Source organism: Morus notabilis, unplaced genomic scaffold (assembly GCF_000414095.1).
Source record: "Morus notabilis unplaced genomic scaffold, ASM41409v2 Scaffold1006, whole genome shotgun sequence".
NCBI lineage: Eukaryota > Viridiplantae > Streptophyta > Magnoliopsida > Rosales > Moraceae > Morus > Morus notabilis.
Genome location: NW_010363971.1, coordinates 81,545 through 104,908, shown reverse-complemented (window position 1 = coordinate 104,908; position 23,364 = coordinate 81,545). Strand labels below are relative to the sequence as shown.

The 23,364-nt window shown below is 32.0% G+C and overlaps 1 protein-coding gene across 2 annotated transcripts; it reads right to left on the bottom strand.

Annotated features, from left to right (window-relative positions):
• Positions 1 to 2,176: 2,176 nt before the first annotated feature.
• Positions 2,177 to 5,835, bottom strand: LOC21392002 (zinc finger CCCH domain-containing protein 17). 2 transcript variants are annotated; one of them, XM_024170360.1, is made up of 5 exons: positions 5,821 to 5,835; positions 5,591 to 5,668; positions 4,742 to 4,958; positions 4,501 to 4,611; positions 2,177 to 4,394 (listed from the first exon to the last, which is right to left on the bottom strand). In XM_024170360.1, exons 3-5 carry the CDS (start codon positions 4,868 to 4,870, stop codon positions 2,496 to 2,498), a joined length of 2,139 nt encoding a protein of 712 aa, XP_024026128.1. In that variant the 5' UTR covers positions 4,871 to 4,958; positions 5,591 to 5,668; positions 5,821 to 5,835; the 3' UTR covers positions 2,177 to 2,495. The 2 variants fall into 2 exon arrangements, with proteins under 2 accessions (XP_024026128.1, XP_010103791.1); XM_010105489.2 differs by lacking the exon at positions 5,821 to 5,835 and adding an exon at positions 5,753 to 5,797.
• Positions 5,836 to 23,364: the final 17,529 nt, after the last annotated feature.

Here is a 23,364-nt window from a genome sequence, read left to right as displayed (position 1 = left end):
CTTATCGTCTTTCAAGCCCTCAGCTTTAATTCGTTATCGTTTTACGGTTGCTTCCCTTTTCCGGTGTCATCGTTTGTAATGCTTGATATCTCATTTATTTGTCGTTATCCTTTTCCTTTGTGTTGTCGTCTTTCACTGTTTTTATGGGACCATTGGTAATATTTTTAAAATGATTTTATTTTTATTATAAAAGTGAAAATAAGATTGTATTGAAAATTATTCTCAGATCGATTATGAAACTGCGTTTGGTTAGATTTTTAAGAGATTATTTTAAGTATAATAAAAATATAAAATCATGTTTAGTTATATTTATGAAATTTTATTTTGAGTACACGTAATTAATAATCTTAAACTAAGATATATCAAGTAATTAATAATCACTTACTAAATAAAAACTAATATATTAATAATAATAATATAATAATAATAATAGATATTATCATTAATATATAAATAATTTATTAATATTTAATTTACTAATTAAATAATTAACTTATAGTCACATAATTAAATAATTTATTAATTAATTACTAATATTTATTTAATACTCTATTATTTGATATATTAAATGATCAATTTTTGGTAACTATTATTTAAATAATTATTAATTACTTATTATCAATTATTAAATACTATTGATTAGTATATTACATAATTAATAATTATAATATAATATTAACCATTAATTGAGTGATTACTGCTTGTTTTTTATTTATCAACCATTTACTAATTAATTAATTATAGCTGATATAATATATGATTGATAAATTAAAAATTTGTTATTTATTTAACAATCTATTATTAATTATTCTATTATTAATATATTATATAATCAATTTTTGACAGTTAATGTGTAACTAAATAATTAATTACTGTTTATTATTTATTATCTTTATTAATAAAATTACAAATTTAATAATAATAAATTAATAATTAAGTAATTACTTTCTATTTATTAGTTATTAATCATATTTATTTATTATTATTAATTATTAATTAACGTGTTATATAATTAATAATTAATAATAATTATTTAAGATAACATTGTTGATAAGTACTAAAAAATGAAAACAAAAAAGGAAAAACAACCTTAAATTGTTTTCTACTTCCTTCATAAAAATCATTCTCATTGTTTTTGTTTTCGTTTTCAAAACATTTACTAAACAAACGCAGGTTGTAGATCGTTTTTATTTTTTGTACCTCGCGCGGAAACATTTTTGAAAACAACCAAAACCTATAAGATTGCTGCCCTTTTTTTTTCTAAATTTTATAAGTTTTCCTTTTGTTATCCTTTTAGGTTCTGTGTGATGTTGTTTTTAAAAATTTTCCGTCTTATCCACTTTATTGATGTTTTAAAGGTCATCGTCTTATCTTTCAGATTGCTTTCATTTGAATTTTTTTATCGTTTTAAGGTTTCTGTTATTTTCCATTTTATTGTCATGTTTAGTTGTGTCATCGTTTATTTACCTATTGATTTACAAGTTAATGTCGCTTTCCTTTCTTGCTACTGGATATGTCGTTTGTCCTGTAGGGAATCTTTTTTTTTTTATTAATGCTAAATTCTTGCCGTTTTTAAATTCTTTTACGTTGTCAAATTTGCTGTCATTTTCCATGCTGGTCGTTTCTTATTTGTTCCTTTTCATATTGTTGTCGTTTCTAGATTCTTTTTACGTTGTCGTGTTCCCATTTTTTTGGGACGGGTTTCCAATCCGCCCACCAAGTTTTCGATTTTTTGGTGGCTGTTTGAACCCGCCCGCCCATCAATTTCTTTACACATACATATTTATATATATATTTCCCATAAATGTTTTTTAACTCAATTTCTTCGCTCTTTTTCTTCGTTCCAAGTCCAACACTGTGGTAGATTGATCTACTAAATTAAAGTGCTTGCTGCAAATTGGTTAAAAAAAGTTTTTTTTTTTTTTTTTAAAGATAAAAGGTAACAAAATTAACTCAAAATTATTAACCCTCCCACCAAATTGCTTGCCCACACCCGTTTCTAGCCTACCCAACCCACTACTTAGCTCAAAATTATTTTACTTTATTCTTTCTCCATACGCTTTCTGTCGTTTTCCTATGTGTTGTCGTTGTGATGCAGGATAATTTGTAAACTAAGAACAGTAAATAGCCCGTTTCAATTGATCAGTGGAAAACTGGAAAAATGTACAAGATATAATAAGAACAGTAAAATAGCTATCTTCTTATTGACTTTCTACTGTTACAACCGTGCACTTGTCATGCAACTTTTACAGGAGGGCATAGAAAAATTCCTCGAGCATAAACAAAATCCCCATTCAATAAGATTTAAATACAATGAAAATGTTTTTGCTAGGAACAAGGAAGAAAAAAAAAACCTTGATATCTCTACTTCTGCAAAAGAAAATCCACGGCAACTGTGCTGTTGGATTAAAACGAGAGCCACCTGACTGAATTTCCACACAAAACGACCATGGAAATAGCAACAAGTCTTCTTCTACATGGAATTTTTCCCTCTTTCACGAGAACATCACACCAATCTTCTTGGCAAAGTCATCATCACCGTCTTCATCTTCCAAGTATTCCTCCTCACCCTCCTCCGCATTCTCCCCATCATATTCTCCCTCCTCCTCACCTTGCTCAAAATCATACTCCCCATGCGTCTGATCTTCAGCTTCCAGCTCCTGATCATCCACAGTTTCATCATAAATCATTCCGTCTTCGACCTCGAGATCATTGGCGTCAGGTGCATGAGAGTCGGGACCCTCGATTTTTTCATCTTCCGTCCCAACTACATCAATAGTTGCAGACTTAGACTCTTCTTTGTTGCTAAACACGCTGCTATTTCCTTCTTCCTTGGCAAGACTTGACGAAACGCGTCGCGCTTCACTAATGGATTTTGCACTTCCAGAACCTGCTGCTTCAGCTTCTCTCTTCCTCTTCAAAATCTCACTCAGTGGTTTTGGTCCTTCAAATGAGCGATCGCCTTCAGGTGGTTGAGAAACCTCCATCCTCGTACTTTTCCGCTTTCCAAGGTGTGAATGCTCCTTATTTTCTGTGACCTTCCCCACTTTCAGTTCAGACAATTTTTTTGGGGCAGCAAAATCAGTACCCTCATCTGTAGCTTCTCTTCCCGGGGGAAAACCCCTGAAAATTCTTCCCTCACTATTGTAGTCCTCCTGCACTTTGCCTTTTAACCTGTCTCGTAACCTTCCTTGGTGGATGGAGCTTTGAGGCCTGCTTGGTGACAATCTACCCCGACTCCTCCCTCTGTCAAATTCCCTGTCATGGCGCAAATCACCACCATTTACAGAAGATCCTCCAGGAAGCTTTATTCTACCTCGAAGGCGACTACTAAGGGGGCCCTCATGTTGCAGCATCTGGTGTGAGTCTCTTCGAGAAGAACCCCTGTAATTTCGTTCATCAACATGAGTGTCATGTGCATGTTCATGACTGATGACAGATCTCAAACCATTTACTCTCCTCTGCTTGGACAACCGATACCTTAGATCTGACTCATCAATGTTGTCTGGACTATGAGATTTGCGATAACCCGTCCTCTCAAATTGAGCGGCCCCACCTACCGTTCTTTCAGACGAAGCCCTGTGCTGCTCCCAAGCATACTGGCCTTGCATGTGATCATAAGAGTCATAGCCATGCGGATTTGCTGAACCATAACCAGCAGACTGGTCCATGTCATATTCATCAACAGAACTCAAGTTTCTTCCATCAAGACCTCTTGCTCTGCCATATTGATCTTCACCATGAAAGTAATCAGGATCTCTGAGCTCATCATCCACAAGAACATCAAAACCAGGAGAGGACTCCCTCAAAAACTCATCAGCATCCTTACCATTCTGGAAGCCATGATCATCAGATACATTAACTTGATGCGAACGATTTGACCTAGTCGTTGAAATTCCATTCATAACAAGAGCACTCACTGCTTTGGATCTGAGAGCCTCATTGTCAAAAGACTTGCTTGATGGCACACTCCTCTCAATGCTAACTCCATTTCTCGGTGGAGCATTTTCAACCTTTGGAACATGATTAGCTTCAGGAGCTACTCCAACTGGCTTTGAGATACTTGCTAGTGGAAACATTTGCTCTTGAGTGCACTTCTGAAGGCCACCAAAAGCCTTCTTAACATTTGATGGCTCAGAACCATGCGTCACTGCTGAAGCCTGTGAGACTTTAGTACTGGTCGTGGGATTTGGTCCATGCGAGAAGGCGCATCTATCACCTTTTAAGCAATACCCCTTTTGGAAAAAAATGCAGGGAACAGCCTGCTTACTAGAGTTGTTGGTAGCAGGTGGTACAGACGCCGCTGTTGTTACAGACACTGCTGTCGCCTGTGAAGAGGGTAGAGCAGATCCCGCTGAAGGCGCTGCTTGGGTTCCTAACAGACCATCAAGAGGCTGAAGAAAGAAGAGTAGTTGTCAAAAATAGTTTCACACAACATGAGCATATTTCAGATATACAAATGCGGTCACGTAATCAACCTGAATAGGGGAACACACTTACCGGATGTCGGAAAGCACATTTTGGATTCAAGCAATTACCATTCAACCAGTACCAGCAGTCCCTAGGATTGACCCGGGCATATTCACTGTGGCGATACTCACATTCACCTCCCTGTTGGAAAGGATGAAAAGGAACTAAGAGGCAAAACTTTGTTTCATAATAAATACCAATGTCAACAATGTGTGAATACTACATACATAGGATGACTTTTTTCTGCTATACATTATAAAAGTGAACATACCTTTTTGCATGTGAGTGGCGAAGCAAGAAAGTATACGCAATCAGTATTTCTCTTCAGGGCCTCCTCCTCAGCAGAAAGTGGCGGTTGCTGTTGTTGTGGTTGTGGCTGTTGCTGTGCACCCGCTACCATGGCGGTTTTCCTCCGAAATTGCAAAGAATTGTCTTTGTTTCAACTTGAATTTGCAGTCAAATCTTTTCGAGAGAAATCCAAAGAAGAGCTGCCACGGAAATAATAACATCAATTCACTAATTGGAAAATCAATGATGTTCCAAAGGACACAAATTATAAGAATTCTGATCCGATGATCAATGTATTATACATCAATTTATTATTTTAATTCAAACAGTAATAATAAGCAGACAGAATATTCCCACCACTTGACTTATAAAATCGCAAAACAAAGTTTAACTTTTAAAAGATTGAGTCCATACAAACAAATTAGAATTCCTAAGAAGTAACAGCAAATCTTTTTCTTTTTTTTCTTCTCCCTTTCTCAAAAAATACAGCCCAGTTATGAAAAGTAGTAAAAAACCAAGATACTCAAGAATAAAAGTAGCAATCCTAACCACCTAGTTACACCACAGTATGCAACTCTTTACAACAATACACACTAAATCAAAACTTCAGAGCAAATAAGGGAAAAAAATCGACAACAACAAAAAAAAATCAATTTAAAGCAAACAAAAGAGGTATTCTCCAATTCCAACGAACGGTGGATCTTAAGAACATGCCAAAGCTAGATTTCAGTAAAAAGAAAAAGAAAAAAAAAACTTTTGACCTAAATTACAAAAATTTCTAATAGATCACCAAAATAAATAAGAAAAAAGACAGAAAATTAGCGTGTTTTACCTTACGAATATATGCTTCGATCGGAAGTCGAAACCCGAACCCTAAGAGAGAGAATTGACTGATAGCCGCCAACGAAATCTGAAATTTGTAGACATGGTCAGAAGAGTAGAGAGAGAAAGAGAATCATACAAGGATTAAACTTGAGGAATAGTAGAAATTTACCAGAGATCGGGGATGAGAGAGAAGCAACAGATCTGAGAAGGAGAGAGAAAGAGAAGAGAGAGAGAGACCTTGGATGAGCAGACAGAGCTTTAGGGCGAAATTTCTGTACGTGAGGCTACACTTCTCTCATCTACCTACTTCTGAAACTCTCAGATGGATGTGGACCGTCCGATCAAATAAAAAAGAACGATCAGATTTGTGGACAAAGAAGCGAGAGTGAGAGAGAGATAGAGAGCTGTGGCCGCACGTGCAAGGCACGTGTGCAGTGGTGAATTTCTTTTTTGTTTTTATTTTATTATTTTATTTCTATTTTTGGTAATGAATGGTTGAAGAGGTTAAAGCGAGAAGGGTTCGAATTCGGGTTCAAGTTTTCTGTTTCTTGTTTGATGATTGGTTCTTTTTCTTGTGGAATGACGAAAAAGGACGGACAAAATCAGCTGAATTTCATCTCCAATGTGTGAAAATTTGAAGTTGTCGCAAATATATGGGATCCAATAAATGCCAATAAATGCAATTGGATATGGGGCAAGGGATAAACTAATGGCAAACTGTAACCTTTAAAATTACTTATATTTGTTATTGGGCTTTTACATTTTTATACTCTGTATTTTAAGATTATTAAAAAAATCATACCTTCTACTTTGAAATGTATTTATCTATACACTGACATTTCAAATTCATATTTGATTTTTTTTACCTTACCTCAATCAATGGTTAATTTTGAATAAAAAAATAATTCAAAAAATGAATAAAAAAATAAGGAAGAAATGCAAAATATGCAGGACGTTGGGTCTTTTTCATACTCAAAATCAATCTTTGAACTAAAAAAAAAAAGTAAGCATTTAACATGAATTTGAAATATAAAGAAAGAAATATCATACAATCTAAATATATAAAGAATGATTTTTTCATAACCTTAAATTTTAAGATGTAAAAATAATTAAAACATATTATTAATCTTCCAAACACTTTTGTAGCAATATATATATATATAGACTTTGTTTTTTGTTTTTTTTTCCTTTTTATCTTTTATACATTGCATTTCAAGGTTATTAAAAAGTAGATCCATTGTCTTCGATTCTTGAATGTGCATACCATCAAAGAGGCAACAGCCAAATGTATTATGCCTAATGTATTATGCCTCTTGTTAGTCAACAATTAATCTCTAAGTATGAAACATGTTCAAAATATCCTAAAGCATAAAAGAAATAAAAAACAAAACAAAACAAAATCTAAAAATTTTAAGAAGAAACCAAACATTTTTTGGATATTCTCAGGGAGCTTTGGTGTCAAAAAAGAGAGTGAGAGGTGAGAGGTAGACGGCCGCCACACTTTTTGGTTGGCGGAGGAAGGGGTGTTGCAATCTCAGTTAGGATGGGGCGCATCACGATCTCAGATGGGAAAGTTAGGGGCAAAATTATCTTAACAGGGAGGGGATCATTGATGAGAATAAGGATGGTTGTGGTCGATCTCGGTGCATGTTTAAAAAATTGGATTTTTATTTGTTATTACATTTTTATTTTAGTTTGTTTTTATTCTCTTCCTCTCTAGGATATTTTGGTAATCTTCTTAGCCAAAAATTACTGTTGACCTATCAAAGGCATACATTTGTCTATTAAATACAATTTGATGGTAAAACTAAAAATACACTATTAAATAGCCCTAAAATATAGGGTATAAAAGGCTTTAAAAACCCTTGATTTTATTATGAGTCTTTTTACTCATATTTTATGCACTCTTTTTCTCTCTCTCTCTCTTTTATTTTTAAAGGGGGAATTTAATCCTATAAAACAATGAAGTTTGAAAATAATGACGTTGCAAGTAAAATATTAAAACGCTATCGTTTACAACTAAGAAAATATTATAAGACAAGGACAAGGAAGTATATCCAACATAAAGTAGGAAACCACTTTAAGTAAACTGCACATTCTATGTGCTGCATTAAGAAGAAAATGCACTGTGCATACCACATAAGTGGTGTAGGAGTATATGTAGGAGTATATTTGAACTTAAGAGGCAGTTAGCGTGGCATGTAGGAGTATATTTGAACTTAAGAGGCAGTCGGTGTGGCTTGAACCTCGAAGAAGTGTTTAAGGCCTCGTTCATTTCACCGATTCGAGTTTTCAGTTCTAAGTTTCTACAGTAAAAAGCTCTCATAAAATGTCACATCTAACTTTTTTTGCTACAATAAAAAGCTCTCTGAAAATATCACATCTCAGCTCGAATTGAAAACTCGAATCTACAAAGTGAACAAGACCTAAGTCCATTCATTAGATGCAACCACAAATTCTTAAGGGAATTCTGAAAGTAAGCGCCCAAAAGAATAATATTTGGGTTGGATTCCCGAGTTTGGTTATGGGTGGAGTTTAAAAATTACGGTCCCTTTCGTTTCGTTAATTCAAATTACAACTCAAGTTTTGTTATAGTGTTTTTTCTCTCAAAAATTCAAATTTAACTTTTTCTACGACAATATTTTCTTTCACATGAATAAACTCTTTAATTCAAGTTCTTAACTTAAACAAGTGATACGAACGAGGCCTTATTTACATATCTCCCATTAGTTGTAACTTTTGGGAAAAAAAAAAAGTTGTGTCACGCCTACATCAGTTTGTATTAGAATAGGCGGACCCAAGTTCAAGTCCTCAAGGGCTCATGATGGAGGGGGAATTTTTCTAAGGAAGAGAGAACGGGGCAAAAACATACTTGCATTTGGGAGACAACCTACATAAATTGGGCCTTGAGAAAGTGCATGAACTCGTCCGTTGAGTGCCCTCACGAATTCGTACAGGGCTCTTAAAAGTAAGAGCCTGAACAAATAACAGTAAAAGGAGAAATTTTGTAAGAGTTATTGAAGTTCATGAGAAAAAAGTTAAAATTAAAGTTCGGGAGCATTTTGTGACCATGCCCGTAGTTCGAGGGGCAACCATATAATTTGTCCACAATTTAACTTTAGTAGTGAGTTTGCTAATTGATTTCACCACTTTTTACTGTGTGCTTAGGCTATGAGGTGGCCTTTTCCTTAGATTTTTATCTCTCTCCTAAAAAGACTGCTATTTTACCATTTACACCAACTCAGACCTCCCATTTTCATTAAGTTGAAGAAATTATTATTGGAATATTAATTTGGAATGTAACAAATTGACCAACATATATCGATTAGAAATTTAAAAATTTAAGGTCATTCATTTTATAGGTTCAAATGGATATCTAAGTATCTATTTGGTTTGTTGATTTGAATTGTGTTGATTTAAACTTTTTTATTTGAACATAAAAATTCAAACAGTGTGGTTTAAACAGTAATTTGAACTTACGTTTGAATGTGCAGTAGAATTTTTAATCTGAGCAGGGAATAAAATCTAAATTAGTGTTTGGATGAGTCTCGAAAACTGTAGTTTGAACTTAATTGGAGTTGATAATAATAAATTTTTTTAACTAAATGAAATCAAAAGTTGACCAAAAATACATCAAAGAAAATAAAAAAGTAAATAAAATTGAGTTTTTAAAATATTTTTTAATAATTATTTGGAAACACACAAACTATGGCTAATTTGTAACAAATAAAATAAACAAATATGGCAATATAATACCATATACCCAGAATTGAAGGCAAATTAATAGCAAATTTTTAGAGAGAAAAATGTGGGAGTGATGGATCAAGCTTTGAATAAAGTTTGAAAAGTGGAGTGAGTGGAGTTTCACACGAGAACATATGCTCATAACGGATAAAATTAGAATTGTGAGAGTGAGTATACTGTAGATGAATAGTTTGAAAAGTAGAATTGATAGGAGGGATTAAACTACTTTTTGAACAGTTCAGTTCAAACTACATGGGGCATTCAATTTAAATAATTTCCCAAATTAAATGCCATTTAAGATTAAATAGAACACTATAATAAAAATTAAGGCTGTTCAAAATAACTGTAAAATTGACACCGACCGTTAATCGACCGATCACCACACATGGGCGATTGATTGGCAGTTCCAATGGCCTAGGTCGTCAGTTAAACCGAACCGACCGACCACTTTACACACTTAAAAAAAATAAAGATTTGTAAAGGTGGAGATTTGAACCTTTAACTTAAAAATTGAAAGAACATTAACTAACCATTGAACAACAATGTCCTTGTTAGTATTATTGTGGTTTCAATAATATTTATTAATATTAACCAACTACTATTACACACTTAAAAAATAAACCAAAGTTTTGTAGAGGTGGAGGTTTGAGCGTAGAAAAATATTAACTAACCACTGAACCACATTGTCTTCGTTGTTATACTTGTGGGCTCAATAATATTTATAAATATTTTACGTTTTCTAGACTTTGTCAACTAACAACTGAAATTGCAAGAGTCTCACACGGAGAAGAGATGAAAAAATCCTTCCTCAACTACTTTATATAAAGAAGTGAGTCACTCCATGGCCTCACACTTAATTTTAACTATATTAATAGTTGAAATTGGGCTTCAACAGAAGTTTTTTTTTTTCTCTTAATTTTGACTATTAATAGTTAAAATTGATGAAAAAAATATTATTTATAATTTTTTTAATTAACATCAATTTTGATGGGAGCCGACTGCCGGAAACCAATCATAATTCGGTCAGTTAACCGATTGAAGGCTCTCATTTACGGTAAACGTACAATAGCATTGATGAGTTGGAAGTTCAAAGCCTTAAAATCTTCAACTCTCTAGGCCCAAAAAGGCTGGATTTGAGACTAGTAACAGGTTCACTAACGGACTGGATATCCTAAATTATAAATACCATTTTAAAATGTATAAATTAAAATTTTTACTCTTTATTTTTTATTTATAATTTTTTTAGTTAAATAATTACATTAAAAAAAGAGTATTTATTACGAGAAAGGGATAAAACTCTTCTCTATTTTTCCCCTGATTATTTGGGCTCTTGGTTTAGAGACGAGAGTATTTCACGTGGAGGATCTGTAGAAAATGCTGCAAAGATGGGCCTTCGAATGATGTCTGTCATGATCAGTAACATTATCAGATTAAAGGCATGTTTGGCAGGGAGAAAAGAGAGTAGAATGGATGAATAGGTTAAGAATGACGGGGAATATGAAGAATGGGGAGACTATTATTAGAAGGAAGTGAGAATGGAACTAACCGAAGATAGTTATTTGTGTAAGTATTAGACCATTTTACTATTTGTTAATAACGTTTTGGAGCGTAAAATAATCATTTTAGAGGACGTTTGATTGGAGGATTCAAACCATGATTTGAATCATGGTTCGCTATAGTGTTTTCTCTCATAAAAAATACATGTAAATAAAAAATAATTCTAATCACATGATTCTAATTTATGAACCAAACGTCTCCTAATCTTAAATGTGATGGATTTCTTGAATCCATTCAATTGTTGAAGGATTCGATAAGTCCAAAACGAGAATTTATCATTCTACTTTTTTTTTTCTCCCTCTTCTCCCCTCTCTAACACTCTAATTAAGATTGTACGAACAACTTGATTTATTTATTTTAGTTTTAGAGTTATATTTCCCTCTCTCTCCACCTTATTTATTCTGCGAGTTTTTAGAGTAAATCGTTCTCTCCTACATGATCGGATCTTCCCAGAATTTGCCCCTCCCTCGCCATTGTCGTTGTGCCGCCTCGACGCATGCCCCTACCTTTTCTCTGGATCTTTTATGTGTGTGTGTGTATATATATATATATATATATATATGTACATATATCTAGTATTTTGATAAGAGGTAGACTAATACCAACGATATCGCAGATTATTTGCCAATAGCACTATAGCAGTCAACTAATTTTGGTAACATGGTGGGTTAATTTTGAGTAACAGAATATGTTACTTTTGGTAACAAAATAGACTACCATCGACGAGGAGGTGATCAGTGATAAATAACCTAGTATGATAGTCCCAAAGGTACTTTTAGCATCCTAGATTTGTTGTTATAGCAACTTTTTTAAGAAAAAAACTCAACCCATGATATATTATTATGACATTTGTCAAGCCCTTTCATGTGTGTGTGTGTGTGTATATATATATATATATATATTTTTTTTTTTCCTTTTCCTCTTCCCCTACAGCCAAAAAAAAAAAAAAAAAAAAAAAAAATTGCACTGTCGTGCTTCTTTCATACAACCAGGATGTCACAGCATTAAGATTAATCTCCATTAATTTTGTATAGTACAAAACCGCAAGAAATATTATCTACCAACTGGGATTTGAATTTATTTTCCTAGACGATAAGGTAATCACAAAGAGCAATAGGTCCATTTATTCAAACACTAGATTTGCATGAACTCCAAAGTTAACCAAGTGGATAAGTGGAAATGACCGAACCGCCCCATGCGCATGGTCTTCCAAATTATTCTTTACTAGTACAAGGAACAAAGAAAAAACAATAACAACTTGCTTAATCAAAATTATCTATATATATGCATGTACTAGAAGCATGCTTGTAGGGCACTTTACCACCAAAAAAACAAAATTAATAATAATAATAATAATAAAAAGAAAAATGTCCCTTGCTTTCTTTGAGTAATCAACTTGGCCGTACACGCGTGCAAATATCTATATACTTTTGGCCACGTTACAAAATTAATGAGATTTGAAATTTGTGTCCTTGCTCCTTAATTTGTGCTCCATTTTTGTGGGCTTTATGGGGCACTGCCCTTAACAAGGGTATAGCCAATTCCCCACAAGAATAATATGTTCCTCTTTTCTTTTATTTTGCTTTCTCTAAAGGGGTTTCCTAAAGTAAACTGCATATGTTCATGTCTTTCCTTTCCCATCCTTTTTGACTGATTCATTCCAGAATTATACTCGTCTTTCCTTTCTTCTTCAAATCAAATATTAAAAGAAAAACATATATTTTTTAATGAAAATAAAGGTGCATTTAATGATTAGCAGATCACGATTCCCTCAAGTCCTTTCCGTCAATTATGACATTTTTAATCGTTCTTTCTTTTAAAGTTTATAACCGCAACATACACATTTATATCGCTTTGTAAAAATTCTATTCTATCTTTTAGACAAAAACAAAAAACAAAAAACAAAAGCTAAACTTTAGCCCCCATATTACTATAATGATGAATGGGTTTAACGCACCGTCTCACCAATCATTAGCGTCGGATTAATGCAATTTCGTATAGATAGAACATATTCAAAGATGATCATGATATGGTTTAATTTTGAGATTCTCGAAACTGATTCTAGCTAACTAACCTCCTTTATCCTATTATTTAGCAAGTTTTGATTACGTTTGATTAATTCCCTCGTTTGCTTTACTTTCGGTTTTTTGATCCGCATCGCTATATGGGCCGGTCCATGTAAGAAATTAATGAGACGTTTGATTTATGGGTTCAGAATCATAATTTATGATTCTAATTTTTAAAATTTAAATTTTTTGTGAGAGAAAAACACCGTAAAGAATCAAGAATCATGATTCAGAGCCAATGACGAACTCTTGAAATAAACATCCCATGAATATTTAGTGCATGCATTTTTTGAATACAAATTGTCAAAAGAATTTTCACTCTAATGCTATATGGTGCTTTTTTTTTTCTTTCTGTTTTTGTTTTTGTAATCATATTACTTCATAAGTGCGAGCATGTTTTGTAATAGATTTTTCGCTAAGCACAAGGGTCATTGAACTAAGGCCTATGCTTTTCTAAGGGGCATTGCACAAGGGCCACCCATCGTGCAATGATTTTAGTACTAACTGTTTTTTCCCCTCTACCTAGCGTTTTAGTCGGTAAAACCCCCTAACTCTAGGGGTCATCCTTCCGTTGATAAAGATTTCATTTTCTCTCGAACTAATTTTGAGATTCGTGTTGTTTGACAATTGTTTTTGCATTTATTGCTACACATTATGCTTTAAAATCGTGGTGGAAAATTCAATTGACGTCGGTAAAAAGCCGAGATCGTAGGTTATAGTTGTTAAAGTATTAAATTATTATCGATTCATCTCCTAATAGTTTAAGTTTTTAAGATAGATTAGTAAATTAACATGGTATCAGAGTGAGAGGTCTTGAGTTGCATTCTTTATCCCCATTTAAATTGTCATCATGTATTGAGTCTTTAATATATCTCGGGCTTAAATGTTCACGTGTTGAGTTTTTCAATTAATTTACCCACACGATTGTCCATGAGTATTAAAATATTAAATTATTATTGACCCACCTCCTAACAGCTTAAGTTTTTAAGATTGATTGGTAAACTAACAACAGTGTCAGTTAAAAACTAACATTAGTATAATTTATACATGATCAGAAAATAATACTGTTAGATTATAGATTTTTAAAGTCAGTTGATATGTATTTATAACACATGATTTTCAACAAAAAATATAAAATAAAAAAAATTAAAATGCATTGAACTTGAACAAAAATTGAAGACGTAGTAAATTATTATAATATAATTATATAACACAATCTATAAATTTGCTGCGTGAAAAGGCTACTAGGTCGATCAAATAAGCTCAAAGACATGGTTTGACCAATATTTTTTGGGATTATTGCAGTAATAAATCGATTCTTATATATATATATGTGTATATATATATATATATATTGTTGGTTTCGCAACTTTTAGTTTTGAAAATGAAATACGGTAAACATGAAGAATGACCAAAAATTATGTTATGAAAACCTAGTGTTTGATCCCATTTTTGTTTTTCACTTTTTTCAAGAAAAAAAATAAAAACGTTTTCAAAACGACGTTTGACGCAATAAAAATAAAAAATAAAAATGAAAACAATTTTTTAATTTAGAGTAAAATGAGAGAGAAATGAAAAACGATTTTTAGTCATTTTTTATTTTTTGTTTTCGTTTTCTCCTCTCTTGAACAGAGAGAAAGAGACAGAGACATTAATGTATTTTTTATACTGAAAATAATCTCTTGATAAAATTACCAAATGCATTTTCAAAAATAATTTTTGTCTGAGATTGAAAACGTTTTCATTTTCATTTTCATACAAAAAATAAAATTATTTTAAAACGAGTTTCAAATGCGCTCAATATAACAATCAATAATATATGTTTGGCAAGTTTTATTTATTTATTTATTTTGTTAATGAGCATAGATTAATACAAGGGGAGAGAAAGCTAGAATATGTTCATGACCTATAACATTACATATTGATAATGTTTCTAGAATGATCATTCATTATAGTACCATATATTTATTACAATAAAAAGTTGGATATAATTACACAGTAAAAACAAAGAGTAGAGAAATTATGCTAAGCTATACATATAGTCAATAAGATCGATAGTGAATATATAGTAACGACTAAATTCTTATACATAAAAGCAAAAGACAAAGAATTTACATATAAAGGGAGCAGATTCTCAATAAACTGGGGTCCAAAGAATAAAGAATGAAATGCCAAAAGATACTGAAATTTAGCAAAAACTGAAAGATTAGGGTTAAAAAATACATTTAAACTAAAAAATCTCACACGAGAATTCGCCTTCTCCGATAATTAGTGGTAACAAAGATGAACAACTTGAAATTGGACGTATAAACTTGACTCCGTGAAAGAGATCACAAAAGATGTGAGGGAGGAAAAGAGACTTATGTTGAACTTTTCGGACTAGGATATCCCTAATAATTGTAGAAGAGATGAGGGGGAAAAAAAAAAAAAGATTAACATTTTTATTTGTTTTTCGAGTTTATTGTTTTGTGAAATTTGTTTCTATATCTTGGCTTTGAAACCATAAAACAGTTTTATCTTCTTTTTTTTTTCGAACGCGTCCTTAATGTGTAGCAGTAACAATTAAATATAACCTACTTTCTTGATATGTTTTTGTCTGGTTTTCTATCCGTCTTTATCTATCTAGCCTCTTGTCGTAACATTTTCAATGCAATCTTATCATAATGCTAATTATGCTGAGCCTTGAGATTTGAGCACAAATTTTTTTCTCTAATGTAGTGTCAAATCTCTCTCTCAAGTTTTTTCTCTGTTTTTTATTAGTAGATCAGATTTTAACAAGACTTCTCTTACTATTCTGGCAACTTCCCTTCCTATTCTTTATTTGAACACAAAATTTGCTGTGAGATGAAACACTAAGAACCTGTTTAGTTCATGCATTTAAACCAGTAATTATTGATTTTGACGTTTAAAATTTAAATTTTTTTAAGAAAAAAATATTGTAACAGATCAAAATCATGAATTTAAACGCATGAAACAAATGAGTCCTAATATAAAAATTTAAACCGTGACTCAAATCGACAAAATAAACGGGTACAGAGATGCCAAGAACGATCGATCCTATAGAAAGATGGGTGTGTGCTCGTGTACAAGTGAGAAAGGAATAGAACAGCATAAGCAGTTGGAGGTAGTTGATAGTGTTAGTTAATTCTGTGTCATGCAGACCGCAGTGTATAGTAGTAATGGGAATTCATGTACCTACGTGTAAGTATAAATGTTATGCGTATTCCATAAAAGTTGTCCCACAAATTGATTCAGAGAAAATAAAGAAAGAAAGAAAAACCCTCACTAGTTGCAATTAGAACCCCAAATTTGAAATACATGCACGTGCATTCCCAAATCCCAATTCATCCACTAACTAATTAATTAACATTTTTGCTTCTTTTTTTTAAATCTTATTAAGCACGCAAAGAATAATCCCTCATTATGGCTTTTGTCTGATATTTATATGAGCACCTTGTTGACTCTGCCCTTCTAAATGTCAAATTAACGTTATATTATATAGAAGTCAAAGGCATCTCTTAAATTGTGCTTTCGGAGTTGATGGATTGACCACTTCCTATTAGTTAATTTTTTATGACAATGACAATAAACCTCTCATATTTTGTCTATTTTGTGTTTTTGAAAATAAATTACCGTTATTTTTTTATTTTTAGTCGTTAAATTTATATAAAAAAATTGTCTGTTTTACATATTTTTTTCAATCAGATATGATTTTAACTAAATTCAACATCTATAAATTAACACTACTGATATGATTGTCCTACTAGAGAAATTCCTTCGAGATAATTATGTTGGCCTTTTCCCAATCAAACAAAATTTATTCTTGTAAATTTTCAATTTCAGCAAATAAACTAAGCTGTTTAATAAATCCTATTTTTACCCCATAAATTTTAAAGCTGCTGCATAGGAACAAACAGTTAAGAAATAAATTACAAGTTGTTTTTGCATGACCACTTTTGCTATCATTGTTCAAATTTTCTAAGGCATCCTTAATAGTAAAATATAGTTTTCAGGAAAAAATATAATTTTAAATGTTCATTTAGAATTTACAAATTTCAAAAATAAAAATAAAAATATTTATTAAACAAAAGTAAAAAAAGTTTATTTTAGTCATTATACCTCTATACAATAATTTTATCTATAGTTTATTGAACACTTTAAATTGTGCTTTTAATATTCATCATAGCTTTAAAAAAAAAATCACACTCCTACTTGTTTTTAGTGACATTAATTTTTAACTAACAACACATCTACAATAAATATTTTTAACAGTACAACAATGTCAAATTGACCCCTATCACATAAAATTCACTTCTGATGTCAAACTTATGCAAAATTAATTGTGTAAAAAGTTAAAAAGTTACAATTACCCTTAATAAAAGAAATGATGGTTCCCCTGGAGAAGAATCTCAAAGAAGTTGGATTTTTCAATTGTTTTGGCATTTGAGAATATTAATAAACTTTGATTCATTCAAAATATCATGGGGCAACTTGTTAATTCAGTTTTCAAGGGTAAAAGTATTAAAAGTCCTAAACTAAAATAAAAGTACTAAAAGCCCCAGAATAATCACTGGATTATTCAACATTTCCTAATCCAAATTAGATACCCCATTTACTTTTGTCGAATTCTACCCATAAATATCAAACAAGTTAGTACGCATCTAAGAAAGTAAATTGAAATCCGACAAAACTTTTTTTGCTTTTTGCTTTTTTTTATTTATATAAATTGACTTTAGACTATGAGAAGTTCACTTGCCTAATATCTTTTGGTCTAGTGGAACTGAGGGTTTGGATGGAGGATTGTGAGTTTAATCCCGTCTTGTAAAAAAAAAAAAAAAAAGACTCACTTAATAATTAACCAAAAAAAAAAAGAATTATTACAAGAAAAAAAAAGAATTATTAATATATGGAGAAAAATATGGCAGAAACTCTGGTAAATAGTAGAAACATATTTCATGCATTTGTGAATAAATACCTATTGCATGCAACCTCTAATTATTTCCTTACAAGTTTGAACCAAAGCGAACAGATTGGCAATCACCAATTATGACAAGCCATCATTACAAATATATATAATTAATATTTTTCCATTGCCGTCAATATATGGTAATATAAAATTCAGCCTCCCGAAAATGAAAACATAACTCCCCTAAAAAAAATGTAGCCATAACCATTTAAGCAACACTTCCATTTTTCACTTTTTTTCCCCTCAAATTTTGAAAATGTGGAAGAACGGTAGATTTTCTCCCAAAGTAACATTTTAAAAAATATTTCTTTTCTAAAGTGAAAAAACGAAATGTTTAAATAAAATTTTTTCATTAAAAAAAATGAAGTATATCATCAAACAAGCCTAATTATTAAGTGAAAAAACACATGGACTTCGTTTAGTAAGAGAGAGAGAAGATAGAGATGGCAATGGGACGGGAGGGGACGGATATACTTCTCCCACCCCCATACTCTACTCTCTTTTTACCCCTATACCCACTTAATTTAAGGTAGGGTTGGGATCGGAGGTTCCTCACTAGAAAAAAGATTTTCATACCTTACCCATTTACCCATTAAAAAATAAGAATTAAAAAAAAATTGTAACATTATTATACTCGAAGCAAATTTCTTTAAACTTATTATAAATGTAGCAATATAACCATTAATATCTTAGAAATATATATCTCATTTAGAATTCCCGATCATCTATAATTACTAATAATCATAAATCTTATTTAAGATTCTTTATAAAATATAACACACACATATATAAAATATGTATTAAATAAAAGTACATATAATCAGGCAGGGGTTGGGGACATCGGAGCTTCTCCCATCCCACCTCGCTCCTGACTCTGGGGTTAATTTTAACCCCCCATACCCGCCCTCACCTCCATATCCACCCTATTATGGGCAGGTACTTGAGAGTACCCGTATCCGCGGGTAAGATTGCCATCCCTAGAGAGTTAGAGGGATAGGTAGTATGAAGTATAGAGAAGATTATAATAATCTCTTATCTTATTTGATATGAGGAGGGAGAGTTGAAAGGATGAATGATAGTTATTTAATTAATTACTATATTGTCCATTTGTGTAATCTGTTAATCAAATTTTGAAGGATAAAATAGTCTTTTAAAAGTAAAAATTGTTGGATTATATGAATCCTTCTATTAGTGGAAAAATTTAATTTGATGGATTAAGAAGGAGAGCACATTCTTTCATTTCCTCTCTTATTCTTCTCTTCCCTCCAAGCAAATAAGAAATTGCATCTCTCCCTCCATCTCTTCTTCCAATCCTCGCTCTTCTTCCATCTCTCCCTCCAACCAAATATAGTGTAAAGATCTTCTTTCCTTGTTTTTTTTCCCCCCGTCTGTTTACTTTTCTTTTGAAAGATAATGAAGACATACACACATGTATTATGTTTGTGTGCGTGTCACTGTATAATATATATTTGAATGGGCACAAGAGGGGATTGAATGTAGGAGTGTCATTACACACATTCCCAACCGCAAGCAGATAATAGGATGAAGGGATTGGGGAACAAAACCTGCCAGGTTGGGGAAGGTAGGAATGGAGGAGAACACCTCTAATTGGATGAATTGGACGGTTGGATTCTTTTCTCTATAAAGACACACACACATATATAAATATATATATATATATATATAAATATATATAGAATGTTAAAGATCATATCTAAATTTAAGTGTATGTTTGGTATATAAGTTTTGTTATAGTATAAATTTATGATTTTAATTTTGCTATAGTATTTTTATATCTCATAAAAAATTTAAATTTTAAGAATCATAATTTAAAATTTTAATTTGAACTAATATACCAAACGGTTTTTAATTATTTTTTTTCCTTTCTTATTAAATTACACTCCACTACCTTTTATATGTCATTTGCCTCTTCATCATCTTCTTCGTCCCTTTTTCTCCCATCAATTTTTGTTTCTCTTCCTTGAATTTGGTTTAATCGAATAAAGTAAAAGGAAGGAGGAACTTTTTGATACCGGGAAACTTTAATCAATGAGGAAAACTCGTTGCTTTAGCAGGCGCAATTTTTCTCTAGGATGATTTAGAAGGAATTTTCTAGTATTCAATGTGGTCATGATCTTTGCCATTGCCATTCAATGCAAAGTGATATCCTGAATACGAACGTTACAAATAGTAACTATAATTATGTAAAATTAACTTAAACGTCCCTTCCTCTCCTTCGGAAAAAATTATGTGAAACTTTTTAGTTTTTATTACTAATCTACGAGGATTCAAATTTCATGTTTAAATTTTAGTGTCTTAATTAGTATCTAACTAATTATATTATGTCACGTTGCATAAAAATTTAAATTATTTTTAACTAATTTTTATACTTATTATAATATTATGTTGTGTAATTTAATTAGTTGGACACTAATTAAAATATAAAAAATTAGACATAGGATCTCGATTCAATCTACAATGGTGATCACTCTCTATCTAGCTAGGCTGACAACTATTTACACAGTCGTGGCAGAATGGAACAAATGGCGAGTGCTTAGTGCTATGTGGCACTAAAAGAGAGCTGATCATATATAGACTAGAGGTGCTTTGGCTAGCTGTTGCACCATTTTAGATTATACATAGCATTAATAATAATATTGCTCATGTTTTAATGCTGGCGATCAATGTGGTATGGATATGTGTCAAATCCATCAAATGCATGCCTGAATTCAAATAATTGTTTCACTATTTCCCCCACTTTCGATAATAATATGACGTAATGAATACTTTATTTTTCCAATCTTCTAGCAAAAAAAAAAAAAAAAAAAAATCAAATTCTGAAATAGAAAAAAAATCCATTTTCATTGAGAGAAAAGAATCGAGAAAGAACTTGACGTTGAAAAGTTTGTTTTGTAAATATTAACTAATTGGAATGCTTTGGGCCTTTTGGCACTTAATTACTTGCCTAATATTACAATTAAAAAACAAAACTCGAATTTAAAGTGCCTTTAAAAAAAAAGATTGTTTCAATACCCAAATGCAGTAAAAAGAAGAGTTCTATAATACCGAAGGTCACTTTTGGTAAGAAGATTCGTACTCTAATTTAAATCATGATTCATGATTCACTACAATATTTTTTCTCACAAAAATACACGTAAATCGGAAATGATTCTAATATCATGATTCTAATTCATGAACCAAACGTCTCCGAAGTGTCTGGTTGGGTGGCCGGTGATGGAAGTAGAGGTTTTCACGAAATTTATCAATATGATTGATTTGTCCAATCTAATTCATTTTGAGATTTTGAATTGGATTGAAAAATTTTTAGATCAGATATAAATTGATATTTTCTTAACTCAAAGATTTTAAATTGGTTTAGTAAATTCACTCCGCAAAATTTGATAAGTTTTGAATTAGATTAGATTACAAATCGACTCTTAATTTGTAAATTTCAATCCGTGAACACCCCTAGATAGATGTGCTGCCCGATGGTAGTCGCAAGTGTGTCTCTTGAGGATGATCTATTAGATTTGGTGGGTCTAAGCCTGAATGGTCCCCATGTTGCAGTGAGAAGGGCGCTTGCCTTGTTAGGTGTTTGTCGACGACATAGGGCGGTTCTCTTATACTTATTTGGTTTCATTTTCCAAATGATGGCTCTATCTTATTGCAACATTGTTTATTTGGTCCTTTTGGTCAAGTTGGTCAGATCTGTGCTGATGGTTTGATTGTGTTGTTGGACCGTGTCTCCTTTAATTGTCGTTTATTTTTAATAAAGGCTATGTTGTTCGGGCCACGTACATGTTGTTGTTGCCCATGTATTTTTGATTTTGTTTTGTAATAATGAAAGTGATTTTCCCACCTTTCGATTTTGTTGTGTGTCCAACCTATTCGAGTTGTTTTTTTAGTAGTGTAGGTGTCTGTGTATAACTAGGTTTGTTTCTTTTACAGTGTTGTGGTTGGCCTTAATTACTACTATCAGTTTCCTGCTCTCGATCGATCAAAATTTCAATCGATTATAAATGTATTGTTTAAACATATTACAAATGTATTGTTTAAACATTCACATTCACACACACATATATTTATACATGATGAGTTTTTAATGGTTAAATTCTATCAGTGGTTACTCATTAAGTACAGAAATTTAAAGACATGATGTGATAAGAAACTAATTTTATTAATTACCATATATAGATTTCGTCAACTACCTCATTTTTTATAACCGTCTAATTAATATTACATGATTAAAATAATAATATATACTAATAAATAAATATTGAAATAACCATTAAAATCACACACATATATATACTCACTCCAAACTTTTGAAATAAGGCATACGTTTTTCTCCATGAGTGTGATTTAAACTCAATAGTAGAATTGGTCAATGTTAAGGGTTGATATGCTTTTGTATTTTAGGTTTGCGTATATTGCACTATTTCTATCACTTTGTTATTGAATAAAAATCTCTATCTCCTTATTATTCTGAAATTGACGTTTACTACAATTAACTGAAGGCGCTCTCTCTCTTTATAAAACTTTTTCTCCTCCTCCTCTCTAAGTTTCCTTGCCGGTTTTTCCTCTGCGTTGCCAGACCTCTAGCCATAAAAATCTCATATCTGACTTCGCAGCGAGACGATCTATAAAGTGACGGGCTTCATGTAACCAGAGGAGGTGGCATTTCGTTAGATTCGGCCTGCCTGTAAAGGTATGAGTTTCTTAGTGATTTTACACGATTTTCAGAGGGTTCATTGGCTGTGGACTCTGGAAACTCATGGACAAACATGGGGGTGTTGCTTGCTCATGGTGTTTACACCATCTCTAACAAGATCTCTCTTGTATAAGTTGTGATTTGTGTATAGTTTTTTGTATTTTGTTCTTTATTTTGTTGTAATAATGGCGATGGTTTCCCATCCCTGGTGTGTTCCTCCAGCTAGAGAGTGGTTTCCTCACCTATCTCAGTCTGTGGTGTTTTCTCCCTCAGCCAAAAGTTGGCTTCCCCGTCACTGCTAGTCTGAGGTATGTGTGTATGTGTGAAGTCCATTATAAAACTAGAATTTGGCTGATTTTGAGTCGTTTTTCCGTGACCAAATGGTATAGTTTCACTTTTAGGAGGTGTCCTCCCCTTATTGGATTAGGGGAGTGTTACTAATATCTAGTCTTGTAAGTGACACCCTTCTTATGACTTTGATGAAGTCATATATTCTAGTCCTTTAGTGACCTTTTAATGAAATTGTCATATTTACCTTAAAAAAAATCTTTTGGGTTTGATTCTACTGAAGCAATGTTCAGGAAATTGGGCTTCCTCTTTCTAAGTTTTTAATATATCTTTGGTCACTTTTTTTGTGTAAGTAATCTGATTTTACTTCGAGCACAAGGCTCTCTATTTTTATTTTATTTTTCTATAAAAAAAAGGGATATTTACACACACGTACAGTGAGTTTATTC

Bases quoted from the DNA above. Each gene is read 5' to 3' on its own strand.
- LOC21392002 (XM_024170360.1), bottom strand. From the start codon at position 4,870: ATGGTAGCGGGTGCACAGCAACAGCCACAACCACAACAACAGCAACCG. The intron at 4,612-4,741 runs GTATGTTCACTT...CCTTTCCAACAG, and splicing joins CGCCACTCACATGCAAAAAG to GGAGGTGAATGTGAGTATCG. The intron at 4,395-4,500 runs GTAAGTGTGTTC...TTCTTTCTTCAG, and splicing joins AATGTGCTTTCCGACATCCG to CCTCTTGATGGTCTGTTAGG.